The following is a 20,869-nucleotide window of genomic DNA, read 5'->3' on the forward strand; positions in this document are numbered from 1 at the left end:
CAACGAAGCAGGAATAGAGGAAACCATAACAGAGAACATTCCAGCGTAGAAAGCTTACAAAATGGGCATATCTGTTGACCAGAGACTCTGCTTTCAGCAACTCAGCTTAAGGAAATATGTAAGCAGGAGCGGTAGATTCAGCTCGATGAACATGGTACAGTTAGTGGCATGTCTGACCTCTAATGGAGAAATTAGTTTTGCTATGTGAATATGTCGTATAAATAATAAGTTAGGTAAAAAGTGTGCTACAGTCATATGGTGTGATGTTGTGTGATCATTAAAACCAGGTAGTAGACAATAACTGCTGGGAGAAGACACTCACGTATCTACATGAATTTATGCTAATTTTACATAGTAAAAAAAAGATGGCTGGTGCAGTGGCTCATGTCTGTAACCTCAGCACTTTGTGAGGCCGAGGCGGGTGGATCACCTGAGGTCAAGAGTTCAAGACCAGCCTGGCCAACATGGTGAAACCACTGTCTCTATTAAAAATACAAAAAAAAAAAAAAAAAAAAAAACCAATTAGCCAGCCGTGGTGGCACATGCCCGTAATTCCAGCTACTCAGGAGGTTGAAGCAGGAGAATCACTTGAACTCGGGAGGAGGAGGTTGCAGTGAGCCGAGATCGCGCCACTATACTCCAGCCTGGGCGACAGAGTGAGACTCTGTTTCAAAATAAATACATACATAAAATGAATCATCTGTGTTAAATATAGATTATTTCGATAAACCAAGAAACATGTTTTTCTAGATGTAAGGAGGAAGATAAGAAAACTGGACCCATCAGGGGCTGCCGGAATGGGCAGGTGGGGGGTTGCCTAAACCAAAGAGCCCCTTTCTGTGCCCAGGTGACCCCGTGAAATGCTCCATTTCCAACCCTCTTCCCCTCCAGCAAGTCTGAGATGAGAAGGGCAGTTTCATTTTTCCCATGGAAAAGGGAATATCATGTCTTGCCATTCACAAGAAAAGGAAGCAGCCCCTCCAGTGATTTCTACTGCTCCCGGAGCCACAGGCAGCTCCCCTCCACCTCTGGAAGACTGCGGTGGGCGGCCTCGCTCATCCCAACTTCCCCTACCTGTGCCCCCTGCTTCACAGGCCAGGCCTTCTCCATTCTTCCAGCCGGCCCCATTCCTGCCTCAGGGCCTTGGCACCGCCTGCCCCCTCCCTCAGACTTGGAACAGGCTGTCCCTATCCTACCTCTTTCCACATCCTTCATTTGTCGTGAGCCTCAGCTCCCATGATATCTCCCATGCACCAGCCCCTGACCTCCTCTATAAAGTGGCTTGCCTTCCCCTACCCTTCTTCCTTCTCCATCTCATAACGATTTTATTTCTTTCATTGCATTTATCATTACTTGAAATGATCCCGTTTGTTTTTCACTTGAATATCGTCTGCGTCCCCCTTCCCAGAATGCAAGGTAGCAGGGCTACATCCTGTCATGCTCACGGCCACACCCCTAGCCTGACATATAATAGATGCCCCATAAACACTGGTCCCCCGTATGAATGGCAGCCAGGGGCACCAGACAGAGGAGGATGGCTATGCCGAGAATCCACCCCATCTCAGCAGCTGAACACAATACAGTGTACACTGTGTTTCCCTATTCACACCATGGTGCAGCGTGGGTCAGGGGGCTGAGCCTATGCTGTAGCTGTGCCTTCTGGGACACGTGGTTTCCAAGGTTTCCATAGCAGGGAGAGACAGAGATGGAGGGAGACTCCAAGTTTTTACCAGCCTTGGTCCACAGGTGACCCAAATCACTTCCTTTCACACAGGCCACTAGGCAAAACTAGCCATGCAGTTCCATGTCAGTTACAAGGAAGCCTGGGCAGAGGAGGGGAGCATGGGGGTGACTGATGAGGCTGAACTGCCTGTGCCACCCCTGGACCCTAAATTCTGGCCCAGGCTCTGGCACAAAGAGATCCCAAAGGGAGTTCTGCAGGCAGAAGTCACCCCAAATGATGAGGGAAACTGAGGCAGTGCAGGGCTGCAGGGCTGCCAGGGTGGAGCTGTGCCTGCACTCAGCCCGCCTCTGCCTCACCTCCTCCTCAGAGTCTGCATTCCCTGGGTCCTCACCATCGGAGCCCCCACCAGCTCCTCCTCCCAAGGCTCGATGGCCTTTCCCAGGGCACAGGCTGTGCCACTGTTCTCTGCATCCAGTTCAGTGGGCAGCTCACTGCCCAGGACTGGCCCTCACACCCTGGGCTCTGGGCGTGCCATTGCCCAGCCCACCTGCTGTACAGCCAGTCAAACACCTCACTGGGAGCCCAGTCCCAGCTGGCTGCTGCCACCTCTGTCCTTCCATGCTTTTGCTTTTACTCTAGCCATGGGGAGCCCCATGACCAGCTGGGACTTACAAGAGGAGTGTGACAAGCCACTGGCCAGGCCTTGGGGGGCCCCTTGGGGTTGTGGTTTGAGGCCCTCACAGCACCCCAGTTCAGAGACAGGGCATGGTAGGCAGTCCGTCTGTGCACAGACCCAGCGCTGCCCTATCCAGCACAGCAGCTGCCAGCCACACTGTGGCTTCCATCCAGGTGCAAATTAATTCAAATAAAGTACTCTTTGGGGTGACTACCATAAAAAAGAAAAAAAAGACAAGTGTTGGTGACAATTTGGAGAGACTAGAATCCCTGTACACTGTTGGCAAAATGGTGCAGCCACTGTGGAAAACAGTGTGGAAACTCCTCAAAAAATTAAGGAAAGAAAGAATTACCCTGTGTCCCGCAATTCTACTTGTGGGCATATAGTCAAGAGAACGGAAAGCAGGGTCTGAACACCCACGTTCATGGCAGCATTATTCACGGTAGCCCATGAGGGGGCAACCCGAGTGCCCATGGATGGCCGGGATACTATTCCTCCCTGAAAAGGAAGGACATTCTTACATATGCTGCAACATGGAAGGCCCCTGAGGACATCATGCTAAGTGAAGTAAGCCGGACGCAGAAGGACAATTACCGTGTGATCCACTTACGCGAGGTACCCAGAGTAGTCAAATTCTTAGAAACAGAGAGTGGAGTGGTGGGTGCCAGGAGTGGGGGAGGGGAGGAACAGGGCTGAAATTTAACGGGCATAGTTTCCACTTTACAGGATGAAGAGTTCTGTGGACGGTGGCGGCGATGGCGGCCCAACCATGTGAATGTGCTTACGCCACTGAATCACACGCTTAAAAATGGTGAAGACGCTGACTTATGTTCTGTATATTTCACCGCGATTAAAAAACTTTTAATTAAAATTATCTTGGAACAAATAAGTTACATTAAAAGTTCAGTTCTTCAGGGACACCAGCCACACTTCAAGTGCGTGAGAGCCCGGTGGCTGCTGCCCCAGAAAGGGCAAAACCAGCGTCTCTCCGCTCCAGCACTGCAGGAAGCTCGGTCGCACGCACAGCAGTGTTCTGGAAGGTCATCCTTTCTCAGACGCTCCCTCAATGCTCCTCCTCCCCAAGACCACCAAAGGGTCCAGCATGCCTTAGATCTGTCCCCAGGACTCTCCAGGCATGCACAGGCTCTCAGTGAGGACGCAAGGTATTAACCGTCAGGGCAACGCATGCTCCAAGCACGGCCGCGCCTTGTCTCCCTCGGCCACGCTGGGCTCTTGCAGAGGGAGCTGGGGCTCCGATCAGAGGACAGACCCCCGCTGACCCTCCGACCCTGGTCTCCCAAGCCCCGGGACTCTCTGCCATGCCCCACCGCCTCTGCAGGACACTCCCACTGTGCCCATGACAAGCACACTGTCAACACATGTTTGCTGAATGAATCAGTGCTCACTTCTGTGCAACAGGGGACAAAAGACGCGGCCCAAATATTTTCTCAACTTCTGAGACTTGTCTCCTAAAACGGCTTCTCTGTTGTGATAAAACTCATCTCAATTTAAGACGTTTTAAATTTCTCATCCTTTTCTAGAAACGAACCTTCCCATTATTGGGGGGTACGGCTGGATCACTAGGGTTTGAATAAAGTTGGATGGCAAAAGTGAGAGAACCTTCTAGACATCCTCCAACCAGCTGTTGTGACAGAGAGACCCTCGGCACCAGGAGAAAGGCTGATCTGCCTCCACCGGCCTCATGAAGGACTCACCCCGGGTCCCACCTTCAGTCAGCGTCCTTGGTGGGCTCTCAGCAGTGACCCCTCCTGGGCTGTCACTAAATTAGACAGTGTCACTGTCATGATAACAAAACCACATTTTATGCGGAAACTAAAAAGGTGTCCACCCTACCGAGAGACTGAAAAGCACAGTCACCGACATTCTCTCATTTAACCCTCACATCAACCCCCACGATGAAAACACTGACCCATTTTATAGATGAGAAAACCAAGGCTCAGAGGATGGGAGCAGCATTCCCAAGGACGCACCTGGAAAAGGCGAGGCCGGGAGCCGCCATCGGACGGTGATTCCAAGCCCAGTCCTTTCCCCGCTGGGTTGGAAGGCAATATGATGCTAGGGGAAGAACTCATTGTGAAGGCAGGCAAGATTTTATACCCACCAGTCTCACAGACCCAGCCTGAGGACTTCCTAAGATAATTCAGCACGGCAGGTGTCCAGTGTGGGCTTGGCATGGTCACATAGTAGAGGCTCAATAATTGTAGCCATTATGGTTTTATTGTTATTATTATTGCAATAAAGGTACGTTTCAAAAATAAGATGAGGTTAATTGTGAAAACACTCTCCCAAATAAAACGAATTTTGCCGACGCAGCGGACTTCAGCCGCCGGTGTGGATAAGGCTGGGCTCCAGAGGGCTCGCGGACTCATGCAAGGCCGGTCAAGAGGAAAGTGAGTATGAAGGTGGGGTCTCTGTCAAGTGTTCAGCTCACTTACATCCCCCTTTTCCCCCTGAGGTATCTTTTCACCAGGGCCCTGGGGACTCTGACCCACGTGTCAGCTTGGTTACTGGGGGGCTCATCCCTGGCCCGAAAAGCAGAACTGAGCAGCAGACTCCGAGCAGACCTCCACAGCCTGCTGCCTGCCTCCAGGCCGGCCCCAGAGGACCTCATTCATCCACAGGTTTGGACACACAGCATGGGGTTCTAGAACTTCCCACCTGCCCGGCTTCCACAGCACCTCTAGCCTTCCCTAAGCCCTGGCTGGTTAGTGGGGCCCCCTAACGCCCCATTGGCAGCATCTCACATTCCAGGCCATGCCGTGGTCCTCCTTCTCACCCCTTCTTTTCCCTGCAGGGCTCAGCCGAGCCAGTCTGCTCCCCTGGGAACCTGCATTTTGAAGACTGGATGCCCCTCAGCCCCACAGTGGCTCTGGCCACTTGAGGCAGAGAGAGGAAAGGCCTGCACAGCCTCCACCCACACATGATGCAGCGTCCTTGCATCTCCAGGTCAGGCTGCGGGGGTGTGGAGCGAGGGAGGAGGTTCTTTAATCTCATAGCATCAGGCAGACAAGGGGCAGGTGCCCAGAAGACAGAGGTGGCACACAGACACCCCTTTCAATAGCCCAGACTCACAGGGAGAAAGGAATTCCCTCCCCGATTTTCAGTTCTCCCACTGCCAGCTTCAAGGAGGGGCCCTGGGTTGGTGCCTGGCCCTGGCTCTAATGCACACTAATCTCTACTTTAAACAGAAAGGGGCCTCTGTTCGGAGCCAGAGGAACGCAGGACTCTCTAGTTGGGGCTGAATAATGTCACTTTATGTCTTACTATTAGGTTAGCTTTTTAGGTAAAATGAGGTTTCCTTTTAAAATAATTTTAGTTTTAAAAGTGGCAAACATTGAGAAAACCTGTTTTTCAAATGACACATTGAATGACATTTGTCATTCAAATGACTGGAGTCTGCATAAAACCGCCTTAGCCTATAAAGAGCCCATCAAGTTGGAATTACCCGCAATTTGCAGATGAGAAAACTGAGGTCAGGGAGGGTCAACTTGTCTCACCTGTGGACCCAGAGCGCCTCCCTGAGACTGTGGCACTCACCTCCGGCTAACAAGGAAATCAGCAGAGCCTCAGGGGATGCAGCTGGGCCTCTCTGGCCTGCCCAGCCCCTGGCTGACCCTCCCCGTCCCGCCCCGCCCCTCAGCCACCCGACTCACAATGTTCATGAGCGTGAGCAGGTACTTCTGCACATGCTCCTTCCCGTGGAACTGCACCACAGAGTCATCCACGCCCAGCAGGACCTCGATGTTGTAGTCGTCATCTGCAGCATGCCTGCGTGCCCTCCGCCTCGAGCTGTTGACACGCTCCTCTAGGATGCCCAGGGCGCGGCTGAGGCTGTCCAGGTTGCCCAGGGAGGCTCCTGCAAGGAGAGGACACCATCTTCAGCATCAGGGCAAACCCACCTGCACACAACACCACCCACCAGGCGCCAGCTCGCCAGCTCAGCCATCCTCTCATTTAAAACTCATAGCACCCCGAACCTGGGGTATTGTTCCATTTTACAGAGGAAAGCGAGGTGCAGAGGAAGGTGGCAGAGACTTGCCAAGCTGTCTCACACACAGCAGGGCTCAGACAGCCACCTTTGGGACTTCCAGGACCGCTCGTTCCCCAGCCCCTGGTGGCAACCCCAGCCACAGCAGGGGCCACAGTGGCCTCCACACGATGGTCAGGCCTGCTGAGACTGTGAGAGTCCCAGCCCAGCATCACCGTCTGCCTTATGGATCCCAGGGCTGGCACCCAGCCACAGAGAGGCCAGGAACCTCAGCCCACACTGCCTGAAGCTGGAGTGGGCAGAGCCGCCTCTTCTCCCCCCAAGGGCTGCCAGGTGCCAAAGGACTGGTGTCCCAGGTGTCACTGCCAGCTGTTATGACTGGGGAAACCGAGGCCCATCCTGGGCTGTGCATGTTCTCCACTGCCTCCTTGGGCCCCTCCCAGAACTTTCTGCTCAGTCCTCCACTGAAGTGAGGCCCCACACCTCTGGGCCAGGTCCTGGGCCCCTCCACAGGCGAACTGTACCACCTCTGGTCTGATTGAATTGTTCCGAGACCAAGACGAACCCCTCTGGGGCAGCTCTGCTGCAGTCAGCCCTGGGCAGGCACTGATCTCCTGCCCCCAAGGTGTGCCTCTGGCCACTTGGGGCTGCCATCCTGGGGAGCCCGCCCCGGATATCGTCCCTGCCTTCTGTGCAGCGCAGTTTCTGCTCTGTTCCGTGTCCTGCAGGCCGGAGATCACCCTGGACCAGGCTTCAGTTCCCAGCCCTCCACTGCCCATCTCTAAAGGCCACAGCAAGGCTGGCCAGGCTGACCTTCAGCATCGACGGCAGCCCCAGACCACACTGCCCACTGCCCCCCAAGCCCCAGTGTCCAGGAAGCCCCCATTCCCTTGCACTGGTCTCTGTCTAAGCCAGGTCCCGGTCCCAGGGTCCTGTGTCTCCATGGCATTCCCCAGGCAGGTCCTCAGAGACAGACCCAGGGCTGCAGGTCATCGTGACATCACCAACCCACAGAGCCCCGAGGCCCCTGCAGTTGTGGGACACCAGGGTCCCGGCTGCACCACCTCTCTACAAAGAGTCTTCCAGAAAAACACTTTTCACCCCCAACACCTCTCTCCTGCTACCTCTTCCAGGTAGGGACAGGCACTCCCTCCCTGTGAGGGTGGCCCAGGACAGGCCCCGGGGGCAGAACCAGGCCTCTGCGGGCAGCACGGCCACTCGGACAGTGAGGCAGCCTGGCACCGGGCCCCCATCCTGGCACACACTTCCTCACCCGGTGCTGACAGCCTCTCGGTGGACTTGGCCATTTCCGTTTTACAGCTGGGGAGACCCATGGCATCCCAGTGGGGCCAGCTCTCAGCCAAGGGCTCTCTCCTAGCACCCTGCAGCCCGGCTCAGACAAGACAGACTGAACATGAGGTTTCAGGCACAAACCTGCAACCCGACTGTGGGCAAGACCAAGAGAGACAGTGCAGGTGCGAGGCAGAGGGTGAGGGCTGGGACAGGAAAAGAGGAGTAAGTGGGGCCAGGGCTGAGCAGCTGCTGGGGTTCCAGTACCTTTGGGGTCCTCGTGCCACCTCCAGCTCCACAGTTCTGTGTCCCCTCAACATACACACACAAGCAGGCGCACATGTACACATACATGCACACACACACACGCATGTACACAGCAAGGACTCCCAGGGCCACTCCAGGGACAGGGGTGGGGCAGGCAGGCCTGTGGGCAGGGCCATGTGGAGCTGAGCAGTCTGCTTAGCTGCCTGGATGATTCAGGACCATCCACGCTGTTCCCAGAGGAAGCGCCAGTGACTTAAGCCTGACAGGGGGGTTGAGGAATCGCCACTCTATTTTTGTACATTTATTTCTTTGCATTTCCAAAGAACAGAGACAGCTCACCTTCAGAATCACCTTGGGAAGCAGAGAGATGCTAATTTCCATAGGAAAATTCTTCTTCCCCTGGGGAATAGGCCGGATGTTAACCTCTGCCCTTGTCAAGCAAGGGGTCACACACAGCGGTGCCCTCGGCAAAACCAGACCACAGAGCCACCCGTTGAGGCCATGTGGTGCCATTTGGTTAATAGCATTTGAAAATTGGAAGATTTCATGTTTAAAAATTCTAGAACATCCAGCTTCTCTTGAGGAATTAGGAGACGGGGCCATCCCAGGGGTAGCCCTGGACCGTGAATTGAGGGGCCACACCTGGAGACAAAATATACAGGGCTTGGCTCACCAGGGCCGCTGCCTGCCACCCTCAATGTCATTCTGGCACCAGAAAGCATCACAGTATGTCCTCCTGGCCCTAAACCCGGACTCACCATGCAGGGACCCTCCAGACACTCCCCGCAGGAGGACTGGGGCGCCGTGTCGGGACAGAGCTGGGCTGGGCACGTCTTGAGGCTGCTTCTGCTGAGCAGGTGGAGTTTTTAACTAAATTGTGTGTTGCAGGCCCATGAAAAATAGCAAAGATTTCTAAAGATGCTTTAAAAGTGTCAGTTTCACCTGAAATGGATTTATTATTGTTGCCATCATTATTTTAATCGTGATAATTTTGGGGGGAAATTTGGAAATTATGTTCTAGAGCACTCCTTCTCCACTCAGGACCAGTGCCTAGAGACGGTCCAAGGCCCAAAGGTAAAGAGGGTGAAGAGAGGAAGACAGGGGCCTGGGTCACCTGGCAGGTGACAGTCACCCCGAGTCTGGCCCCTGGAAGCCTCAGTCATGTTCAGGCTGGACAGGACAAGGGGAGAGCCCTCAGGCCTGGGGCAACAGGAGCCCTGGCCCAGACACCCTCCTGCCTCCTCTGTCCCAAAAAGACCCGGCAGTCAGGCTGAAACCCCAGCTTGTCAATCATGAGTGCCACCTCAGTTTTCCCCACAATAGGATTGATCCCGACCCTGTCAATCATGAGTGCCACCTCAGTTTTTCCCACCGTGGGCTTAACCCAGGCCATGAAGACACTCTGACCACATGCTGGCCCTCGCAGGCTGTTCCCCAGAGCCTTGCTATAAGGAGCTCTAATCGATGGGCCTGGCACGGTCCTGAGTCGGCTTCCTAGTGATCCCTCTGAAGTCAACCTTGACCTTGGGCCTGCCCACCTGTACTGGTTGCCTACCTGGTCTAATGGCCCCTGTTCCACTCAGTCCCTCCAAGGCAGGAGGGGGCTATTTGCTGCTCTCCCCTCCTCCCCTGGGAGCTTCCTATGTTTGTAGCCCAGCCCTGCTGAGCTGTGGTGACCAGGAGCTCACACAGCCTCTGCTCTATCCCTCGGCATTGACCCTGCTTGGATGAGTGGTCAGCGCTGCCCGTCTCCTGTGGAGGCAGGAGGATGACGCTGCCCTTGGCCTTCTTTTCCTCTGGGTGCAGCCTTCCCCACGAGAAGGCGCGGGGCCCCCTGGGGGTGCTGATTGACCAGGCCCCAGAAGTCATGCCCAGGTGGGCTGTGGCTACCCAGAAGGGAGGTATCTGTGGCAGGATCCCATCTTTTAAATAGGTAACACGGAGCTTTTGAGTTCCTGGCATTCCCTGTACTCGGGGCCCCTACTGGATGGCAGCTGGAGATCTCCTTGCTCACATCACGGCCATAGAATGACACTGTGGGAAGCCCTCCAGAGCTGTCCTGTTTCAGAGTCTCTAGAATGGAACAAAAAGACTCCATCGAAGAGTCAATCAATAAACAGGGAGAGGATGGAACGAGGGGAGGCAGCAGTTCTGTCCAGGGAATTCCAGCAGGGGAACGGGTGGGTCACAGCAGCCATGGCTCATCCACAGTGCCGTAGCGCACAGGGCACGTGGGCGAGGGCTGCACCTGCCAGCATCCTAGGCACGCCCCAAGTCTCCAGGCAGGGGTGTGTGCACAGCCCTTCACAGTGACAAAGCTCCATACCCCCAGCAGCCATCTAAGCCCCTCACCAAGATGGAGGCTCGTCACCATCAGCATATCGTCCCATTTTAGCATCAAGGAAACAACCAAGGAGCAGAAAAATTACATGACTCAGACAAGCCACACCACCAGAGAGGATGAGTGGGCATGTGCGCAGGCCTCTGGGTCCAACGTTGTCCACATGCCCGGAGCCCTTCTGTACTTCACCATCACTGAAGGGTGATTTGTGGGAATAAAAATTGTAGAAACAAGTATGATTACCCTAGGGAAGAGAAAACCTGGGACCGAGTCTGGAACCTCATGAGTACCATGGGATGGTGTGGGCTCTGAGGGCAGGTACAGTGGGCAGGTGTGGGCTCTGAGGGCAGGTGCAGTGGGCAGGCGTGGGCTCTGAGGGCAGGTGTAGGGGGCAGGCGTGGGCTCTGAGGGCATGTGCAGTGAGCAGGTGTGGGCTCTGAGGGCAGGTGTAGGGGGCAGGCGTGGGCTCTGAGGGCAAGTGCAGTGAGCAGGTGTGGGCTCTGAGGGCAGGGGTAGTGGACAGGGGTGGGCTCTGAGGGCAGGTGTAGCGGACAGGGGTGGGCTCTGAGGGCAGGTGTAGTGGACAGGGGTGGGCTCTGAGGGCAGGTGTAGTGGGCAGATGTGGGCTCTGAGGGCAGGCAGGGGCTTTGCTGTGCTAAGGGCGGCTGGGTGTTCGCTGTCCTCCATGCAAAGCCTAGGCCTATGCCTTTTCTGGGCTGGCCTCTTCACCTGGGATGCCCTTTCTGCTGCTGCCGCCGCTGCTGGCCAAATTTAGGCCCCCTGAAAGACCCAGAAGGAAGGGAGCCCACTGCCTTTCATGGGACTCAGAGCTCTTGGAAGAGAGGAGCATGTTCTGCCCCTCTCTGCCTCCTCCACAGCCCCACTGCGTGCCACTTGGGGAGGACAGGGACAGGGGCTGGGGCAGGGATGCTTAAACCCTGAGGACAACACTGTTCAGTGATAGGGCAGACTGCTATCCCCTCTCCATGGGATGACCATCCCCTCATTGCTCTCTTCCTTCAGGTGTCTACTGAAACGTCAGCTCCTCAGGGAGAACTTTCCTTATTTCATCCTAAACTGAAATTGCCCCTCCCCTGATTTCTCCCAATAGCACCTCGTGCCCTTCCTTCCTGCTACGCTCCACCACGGGCAGGTCTTGTCTCATTTGTGAATTTGCCTGGGCATTAACTGACTTTCCCTCTCAGATAGAGAACCCTGGGGGATGGAGACCATGGGGTCTGGTGTGCCTCAGTTTCCCCAGTGCCCCACAGGTAATCGCAGGGCTGTGAGGGGCTGGAGCCATGGAAAAGAGATGCTTTGGGAACAGAGGGCCCAGCAGAGGCGAGCTGGGGGCCTCTGGGGAGTTGGGAACTGAGATATGAGAGGCAGGTGCAGCAGGGCCAGAGGGGCCATACTGGGGGGTGGGGAGCCGAGACCAGGAGCAAAAGTGTGGTGACAGTTGGAGGAGTATGAGATGGAACAAAATCCAGCTACAAATTACTTGCATATGGAATAACCAAGTCGAAGTGACCAGCAGGAGTTAAAAAAAAAGTGGGGCAAAGAAACATGTACCATGTAATCACCAACCAAGGCATTTAAGGAGACAAACTGATAAACAACTCATGGGAAAAAAATGTAAAAGATACGAAAGTTTATGCCCCTAAGAGCTTCAACTTGATGCAAGGAAGAAGAGATGAGGCCACAGTGATAGGAGCACTGTAATACATTTGTTCCAGACAAGTTTGATACAACATTAGGTAAGGATAGAAACTATTGGAATTAATAGGAAAACCTAATGTTCAAACCCAACAACCAGAATACATGCCCTTGTCAAGCACACATGGGAGAAGTTCCACATTTTGCCACACATTAGGGCACAAAATTCAAAAATCGTGCCCACAATCACCATTACTGAGACAAAATCAGAGATAACAATAAAACCCTAAACCCTAAACATCTGAAATTAAAAGCACAGTTCCAATGGGCCTAGACTAAATGGAAAAAGTACTTTCCACTCATGGCTCAAGTAGAAAACCTGGATAAACCAATAACCTCAGAAGAAATTGAAAGAGTATTCAAAGAAATGCTTCCATAGAAGAGTTTAACCAAACCCACGAGGAATAGATACTTCTCATCTTACAAAAAATAAGTATGCAAAGATCAATACTTTTCTTGAACATAGCAATAACCAGCTAGAAGGTAGAGTGGAAAAAAGAGCTTATCAACTATAAGAACAAAACTCCCAAGTATCTAAGAATAAACAAAAACTAATAAATGTTCAAAGACTACACAAAAAGTAGTATAATATAGTCTAAAATCTCCAAAAACACAAAAGAAGACCTCAGTAAATGAAGATACACTGACATAATCCTGGACTGGAAGCTGATCCTCCTCCAAATGAATCAAGAAATTTAACATAATCTCCATCAAATAATGGTTAAAACCCAACAAAGTGATTCCAACATTCATCCGGAAGACTATACGTGACACCCGACAGACAAATAATGGAAAAGAATGATAATGAGGAGATATGTGTCTTTCAAATTAATGCAATGTATTATAAAATAATGTTAAAGAAAACATAGTGATGTCAGATCAATGGAGCTGAATAAAACTTCCAAAAATAGGCTGGGCGCGGTGTCTCACGCCTGTAATCCCAGCACTTTGGGAGGCTGAGGCGGGTGGATCAGCTGAGGTTGGGAGTTTGAGACCAGCCTGACCAACATGGAGAAACCCTATCTCTACTAAAAATACAAAATCAGCTGGGTGTGGTGGTGTACGCCTGTGATCCCAGCTACTCAGGAGGCTGAGGCAGGAGAATCGCTTGAACCCGGGAGGCGGAGGTTGTGGTGAGCCGAGATCATGCTATTGCACTCCAGCCTGGGCAACGAGAGCAAAACTCCATCTCAAAACAAAACAAAACAAAAACTTCCAAAAACAGATCCAAGAATATGGGAGTTTCCAGGTAAAAATGGCAGATTGAACACAGATATCTGATTTGGCTCCTTTCTAGAATCCCATGAAAAGTTTAGTAAAGAAATTAAAAAAAAAAAAATTAAAGTCACAAGCCTACAAGGATAAGGAGAGCAGGAGGGGAAGAAATAACCAGGGAACTGTGGGAGGCTGGAAACAGATGGGCAAGTGGTAACAGACTTGGTATATCAAGAAAGTTGAATCCCAGGCTGGCCATGAAGACAGCCACATTCTACAAGGTCTCCCAGAGAATAAGAAGAGGGGAAAATCAGGTTACAGGAGAGGTCATAGACAAAGAATTGGAATCAGCATGACTCAGAGTTCTCAAAAGCAGCATTAGATGCAAGAAAACAGTGGAGCAAAGCCTTCAAAATTCTGAAGGAAAATGATTTCCCAACTGGAATTCTGCGCCCAGACACACTCCCCATCAAGTGTGAAAGTGGAATAAGGACGTTTCTAGACATGTCAGTTCTCCAAAGATTTACCTAACAAGTACCCCTCTCAAGAAGCTACCGAAAGGTGTGCTCCACAAAAAAAAAAAAAAAAAAAAAAAAAAAAAAAGGAAGAGTAAGACGTAAAACACAGATACAGAAAATGGGAGCCCAACACAGAAGACATGGCCTGGGAGGCCCATGGAGGGTGGCGAGAAGTGACCCTGGGGTGATGGCTCTGCACCAGACGTGGAGGGCGACTGAGCCGTACTGAGCAGTGTGACCCATGGGTGAACGGTCTTCACGAGGCCCCACCTCCATCAGGCCAGCTGTAGCCCGGGGTCGGAACGCCCAGGAGAGCCTGGCCTAGGTTCTCGGCAGTACTTGGCTTGGCCATGTGCTGATGAGGGGTGCTCCCATCCTCTGCTGAAGACACACAACACTCACAGAAGTTCCCAGCTTTCCCCCCACGGAGAGCTGAAGGCAGGCCATGGTGAGCTTAGAAGCAGGAAATACAGGGCAGCCCCCTCCCTCTGACCGTATTTCCACCACAGGTCCAGCACCTGGTCCCCACCTTGGCCCTGCCAGGTGCCTGACTGTGCTGAGCCCAAGACTCCCTCGAGACCTGGCTCACGACTTCCCCAGGAGGGGCCTTGTCAGTTCCCAGAGAAGCGGGAGTCAGACCACGACCTGGAGACTGATCTGCTCACCTCCGGGAGCCTCCATCCAGCGGGGGCAGTGCTGTCGTCTCTTTACACCGCCAGTGTGTGCCAGCTCTCTGCTTTAATATTAATCATCTTTGATACTCATTTGCACGTAATTATAAATAGTTGCTCAAGTAGCCATATAGTAAAAAAAATAGTAAATGATAAAGGTAGCAAATGGTGCTAGGAAACGGTGCAGGCGGAGCAGGCCGGGACACTCTGGCAGTCTGGCACTACTGAGGGGATGATGAGGAAGAGCACCATGTGGCTCTAAAGATACAGGATGTCTATCGGATATCCCAGTGCCCTCCTCGGGCTGACCCTCGGCCCACGGCCACTGTTCGCCCCCATGGACTGGCTTGCAGACGGGCAAACTTGCACAGGTCTGTAAGGAGGCAATGGGGAGCTGCCCCTTGCAGCATTGCTTGGGTGGAGTGAGGGAGCTAGAAACAACACAGGGGTCATCCGTGCGTGAGAGGAGAGGCAGATGTGGTGGGGGCACACCACAAAGTGCTACCAAGGTTAGAAGTTTGATATCTACATAGATGGATGGATCTTAAAAACAGAGAGCCAAGTGCAGAAGGTAAGAAACAGAATCAGACACCTCAGAGCGACTTATGTAAATTACGGATACACACATACAAGACAGCAACATTCACGTTGCAAAAATGTACACTAACAAAAGGATACCCTTTGATCACCTGAAACGGTTGCTCATTGCAGGAGAAAAGAAGAAGAAAGAGAGCAGGCTGGGGAGATAAATGGCTTTTGTTTGTTTCTTTCTTTGTTTTAACGATGTTAGGACAACTGGTTAGAGGGAGGAAAAGGTCAAATTTTGACATCATGCCTTAAGCAAAAACAGATTCCTAGTGGATGAGATGATCGAAAGGAAGTCATAGAAGTGCTAGAAGAAAATGTAGCTAGGCACCTTTTGATAATCTTGCTGTTGGGTGGGCTTTGGGTTCCAAGCCTAGGGCTCTTTCCCAGCCCTCTCCTTGGCTGCCCCAACCCCTGTGAGCTGTTTCCCACTCTGCTGGACTCTGCTGGCTGAATGCGAGGGCAGATGGCACACTTGCTAGGGGACGGTGTGAGGGCAGATGGCACACTTGCTAGGGGATGGTGTGAGGGTGGATGGGCACACTCACTAGGAGATGGTGCAAAGGGGGATGGGCACACTTGCTAGGGGATGGCACGAGGGCAGACGGGCACACTCACTAAGGGATGGTGCAATGGCAGACAGGCACACTCACTGAGGCACCTGCACACAGACAGAGGTGCTGTGCTACTGCCTCAACCTGCCAACCACATGGATGGGAACGAATCATCCCCTTTTTCCCGTGCTTAGGAGTGCCCAAAACATAAGTCCTAATAACCGCCCTGCAGAGCCAGAACTGCCACATTGCCCAGAAGAGGAGAGGGAGGCTCAGGAAATTAGACTAAGGCCATGATGTTGGCAAATACCCAGGCCAGAATGCCAGCCCAGTTCCTGCTTACAAGCACTGCCAGGGCCTGCAGGGGCCACCGCCGGGCCCAGGAGGACCAAAGCCTGGAGCACCAGCAGCCTCTCCTCCAACATGGGGAGCCCTACCCAGGGGAGGTCAACGGGAGCAAGGTCATCCCCTCCATTTGTTACCAACCAAGAGACAGTCGCTCTGGCTGCGCATTCCCCTAAAGATAATCATTAAGATGAAATATGTTTATGTGGAAGTGTAATCAGGACATGGCAGAAAGCCTTGTTTGGAAGCAGGCAGGCTCTTTGGAGGCTCTGGGAAGCAGAAGGCAGTCTCAGCCCCACGGGGGCCATCAGCACGGAGCCCCACTGGTGCAGTTTATTAAAAGATGCTCATTAGGATTATTTCATCCCAGCCCTTTATAACTTTATTACCGACTTTGAATTAATTTCTGCAACTTCAACAGACGCAGCTCATCCAGTGCCATTTTTATGACCTTAGGTGGATCGGAGGGTGGGGAGGGGCTCCTGGGGCCGGCCTGGCCATCGGGAGTGCGTCGGAACAGCTGCGCCGAATCTCAGGGGCAGTCCTGACAGTTCTCTAACCTCCCACAGGATGGGCTGCCCCACGGACAGATGGACGCTCCAGCCCAGCACCGCTCAGCCTTAGCAGAGCTTCAGGGAGAAAAAGGAAGCACTAAAAAAGGAGAGAAATCCTCTCCAGGCTGGTCGTCAGAACATACCCTCCCCCTTCCGCCACAGCAGAGGACAAAGGACACCTCTCGGTGGTGGACACAGAAGGTCCTGGCCTGCCCAGCACCTGCATACCCTCATGGAGCCACCTGGAGTTGTGCAGCATGGTGGCCTGCCCTGTCTGGCCACCACACCTTTTCTGCTAGTGAACCACGCTCCCCTACTCGCACCCCACATGGCTCATGGGGAGCCAACCCCACTGCACCCCAGCTCCAGGAGTGCCCGAGGGGTCCTATTGGACTACTGGAACCCGATGCTGTGTGTTGGTGTGCACAGGAAGACTCCCGTGCTTTCCTCTCTGCTGGGAAAATGTGACTCTGGGGCTGCTAGGTACCTCCTTCTCCCAGGAGCAGCAGAGGGGAGAGATGAGGGCAGCCCCGTGTGCTGCTGACACTGTTCAGGTCACCGAATCCAGCTGTGACTGAAGCTGATGCACCCCTGGACATTCTAATTCTTCCAGTCAATTCATTTAGCTTTTCTGTCTCCTGCAACAGCAAGAGTCCTGTGTGCCCTCACAAACACAGACACAGCCAAAAGTGCTGGCCTGTGAGAGACACCATGGTTTGGCTTTGCAGCCAGAGCTCTCTTAAACTATTGAGGCATCAGACCAGGCCACTCTCTTCTGCCCTGTGCTGCACCTCCCAGTGTGGGGCAAGGAGGTCTGCTGTGTATTTAAGTCTATGACCAGAAAAGGGGCCAGGCTCTGGTCCAGCTCCCAGATCCGTGTCCTTGGGAAATGGTGTCCAGCAGAGGTGTGAGGCCGCTGAGGTTGAACCAAGCCAACCTCAGCTGTGCGAGTGACCGGCAGCTGTGCAAGCCCCTTTGAGGTGTCCTGCAGCAAGTCTGGGGGCCTCCTGTCTACAGTCCTCACAGAGGCCTCCCAAACACAACTTCCCCCTCTTCCCCTCAACACCTGCCAAACTGCCGAGGCTCCTCCGCACCTGCTCCATGCCACTCTCCAGCGGCCCCTGCAGCCCACCCACCTCCAAGGACTCACGGGGGTCTCCGGGCCTTCAGAGGCTGGGGCGGGTGAGAAGAGCCGCCAAGCCCTTCCCCTGCCTAGCATCTGCTTAAACCAGGGAGGGTCCCCAGGACCTGCCACAGCCCCCAGGGCTCCAAGCCTTCTCTCTGCTGGGCAGTTGGCCCAGGGAAGGGGAGCTGGTCTGGGTAATCTCACACGGGCACCGCAGCACACGGCAGCCAGATCGTGGGGGCCAATGGAGAGGCCGGGAGGTCTTTTAATGAAAACATTCACTGTGAACTTTAGAACAAAGCAAAGATACCCACAGGTCCCAACGGAAGGGAGAACTCCCAGGCATTGTGATCCGAATGCAGGGGAGGAGGGGGCTGGCAAGTGGGGTGCTGGCAGCCAGTGCCACCCACGTGGCAGACCCACGTGGCCAGAGCCTTGGCCAGTGGCTTAGCAGATGACAGGTGGAAAATCCCTGTCACCAGCCTGGTACATGCTCCAGAGCCCCCAGTTTGGACATCTGGAAATGCGGCATTGCTCCCCGGACGGCCTCAGGTACCTTACACTCAGAAAATCCAGGGCCTGGTGCCTCCACTGCCTGCACGTGCACCTCCGGCTGCACTGCCAGCTGCATTGTCCACCTGGGGAGTGGCGCCCGCATGCAGCTGGGCTCACGCCAGGAGCACAGCCTGCCTCTCCCTCTCCCTCAGAGCTCCCTCCTCACTCCTCAGGCTCTCTGGAACCTAACCCTCCACCGTCTATGCCTTCTGTGTTGCCCACGCTCCTGACTCCAGCAGAATCTGTGCCTCATCCATCACTGCACTCTTCAAATCCAAGTTCCAAGGCATTTCTCTAATCACCAACCTCAGTTTCCCTTGTTGTGGCCTTCATGTCCTTGGATGTTGAGCCCTGCGTCATGCAGGGTGGGCGTGGGCCCTGCAGGGGTGAGGTCCTGGTCCCCTGGGAAGGGCCTGCAGCCAGCACAAGCGGGAGGTCTCAGATGCTGCCTGACCCTGTGCAAATGAAGCCCTCTCCTACCCGGCCATGGGCCACGTGCAGGGACTTAGCGCCTGCCTTTGCTCCCTCCTCCTTCCCCGCCCCTCCAGATCAGGAGTCCAGGCACACAGCAGTGCTGGGGCCGAGCACAGGCTCTTCCTGGCTGATGGTGGGAACTGGGGCAGCACTGCCTGGTGGGCCACACTGTGCCAACAAGCTGCCTTCCCAGGAGGAAGAGTTCCCCAGATGCCCGGGCACCAGGGACTTCATACCCTCCTGTTTCTTCTTCATGGCAGCCGGCGGAGTGGGCATGGGACCTCTCTACACAAATGAGGGAACAAGCCCAGAGCCCAGGCAACAGGCACCCCTGTGTGACTCCAGTATCTGGCTCTGTTCCCGCATCCCGAGCTTCCAATGGCCCATGGTGGTGATTGCACCTGGCCAGCAGCAAGAGGGAGCTGAAGGTACCGGGACCCTGGCCCAGCTGGGGACCTTGCTGCCGTCACACCCACCATGACCCTGGGGCACAAAGACCCCCCACTTTCAGTCACGGCACCAAGCATAGTCCCTGTGTCTGTCCAGGGCCTGCTCAAGGAGCAGGAGTGGCCAAGGACAGCCCCAGAGACGACTCCAGCCCTCCCCCGTGCTGGGGGCGGAAGGGTGGTGGGGTCTGGGGCCTCTTGACGCTCCCACGCCCTGACGTCCCATCCTCCAGGACGCTCCCACGCCCCTGTGACTCCTGCGGGAGCAGGGAAACCCCCTGCGGGTGGGCAGCGGCCAGGCTCCCTGGATCTGCCCGGAGAAGAGCCCCCCACAGAGGTGATGCGATGCTCACCACACCCCCCTCAGCTCAAGACCCTGGAACTTCCCAGACCCTCAGCCCTCTCTCCCAGTGAGTGTCAGGGACCCCCCCCTCTCTCCTCAGGTGCTGCGCCCCCAAACCACATGTCCTCCTTCCCTCTGCTCCAGCCACATGGGGCTGAGGAGCAGGTCTGCCCAACCTTTGTTTCTGGCCTCTCCTGTCCTTCCCACCTGGCTGTGGGATCTTCTCTCAGACCTGCCCCTCCCACGGGTAAATCCCGAGGTGCAGACTCGGAGACAGCACCGAGAGGCCCCCAGTGCAGCCGCCACTCTGAGCCCAGGCCATGTCACCCAATCCTGCACGGGCGGGGGGGTTCCTCCCCTTTGTCTTCCTGTGTGAACTCCATGGGTCCAGAAGCCTGGGGTTGGGGGTGGTGACAGTTAGTCCTGGTGGACCCCACACACTCCTGTCCCATGATGCGTCCTGCCCTATAATACCCCAGGTGCGGATGAGGAGGGAAGGGCTCCGCATGCTCCCGGCACAGCGCCCAGGCCGCGGTGTTGACGAGGCTTAATTGGATCAGCCCTATTTCGAGAAGGGAGGAAATCAGAAATCAGAGTGAGTGCTGAGTCCTGAAAATTTAATCCCCAAGGCAGCCTCACAGGGGCCTTTCCACACCAACTGGGGGGGTGGCAGGGATGCACTCCAAGCCCAGATCCCAGGGCCACCCTGAGAACCAGGAGGGGAGGAAGCGCCGCCCTTCCTGCAGAGAAGATGACAAAGGCCCTGCTCGCTGGGCCCCTGCTGCCCCCAACACCACGAGGGCGCAGAAGACTGGACCAGCAGCTGGTCAGGCAGAAAGTATAAAAATCACCCTAATTCTACTGTAAAAGGCTGGGGTTTCCTTTTCTTGGCTTAAAAGCTGGTGTGATCCTTCCAGGTAGCAGCCAGCAGCAGGCCTGCGGCTCACGGAGATGGGCTGGGTGGGTGGCCCTCTGGCCCGTGCTTGCCAACCAGCTGCCCACGTGCTCTGCTGCCCTGCAGAGGTGACGCGGCTGCCATCACAGCCATGCATGTTGTGAACTGACTCCTGCCAAGTCCTGAGAGGGCATCTAGTCTGGCAGCAGCCCCTGCAGGGCCCAGCTGCCTCTGAAGCTCCACATCCTTCTCCCAGGGCGGGAGTACTCTCCCCAGAGCACCTGGTCCTGCTGCCACTTTCTGCCAGGCAACCTCTCTCCCTGCTTCCAGGTCCAGCCTGACTTTCCTCCTGTTTGCAGCAGTTCCTACCTGCCTGCCCTGGGCCCATGTCCCCCACCAGGCCAAGTCACTGTCTCCTTCTCTGGCTCCCAAAACCTTCATTTTCATTCGTTTGTTCATTGTTCATTCACTCAAGTATTTTGGTAACTACCATTTGCCAGGCCTTGCGTGGCACCACCTCCAGAAGAGTGCTCTGGGGTGTCACCATCATAGGCTGGCCTGCTCAGTGATCACTCCTCACACACATGCACACATGCACACACACG

The 20,869-nt window shown here is 54.5% G+C and overlaps 1 protein-coding gene across 1 annotated transcript in view; it reads right to left on the bottom strand.

The window, feature by feature from the left end:
• The window catches only part of ADAMTS2 (ADAM metallopeptidase with thrombospondin type 1 motif 2), a 233,303-nt gene that overhangs the window by 93,851 nt on the left and 118,583 nt on the right, over positions 1-20,869 (bottom strand). The window contains 1 exon segment of the mRNA XM_030927877.1: positions 6,035-6,237. Coding sequence (XP_030783737.1) covers positions 6,035-6,237 — 203 coding nt within the window.

Source organism: Rhinopithecus roxellana, chromosome 3 (assembly GCF_007565055.1).
Source record: "Rhinopithecus roxellana isolate Shanxi Qingling chromosome 3, ASM756505v1, whole genome shotgun sequence".
In the NCBI taxonomy this organism is placed as follows: Eukaryota; Metazoa; Chordata; class Mammalia; order Primates; family Cercopithecidae; genus Rhinopithecus; species Rhinopithecus roxellana.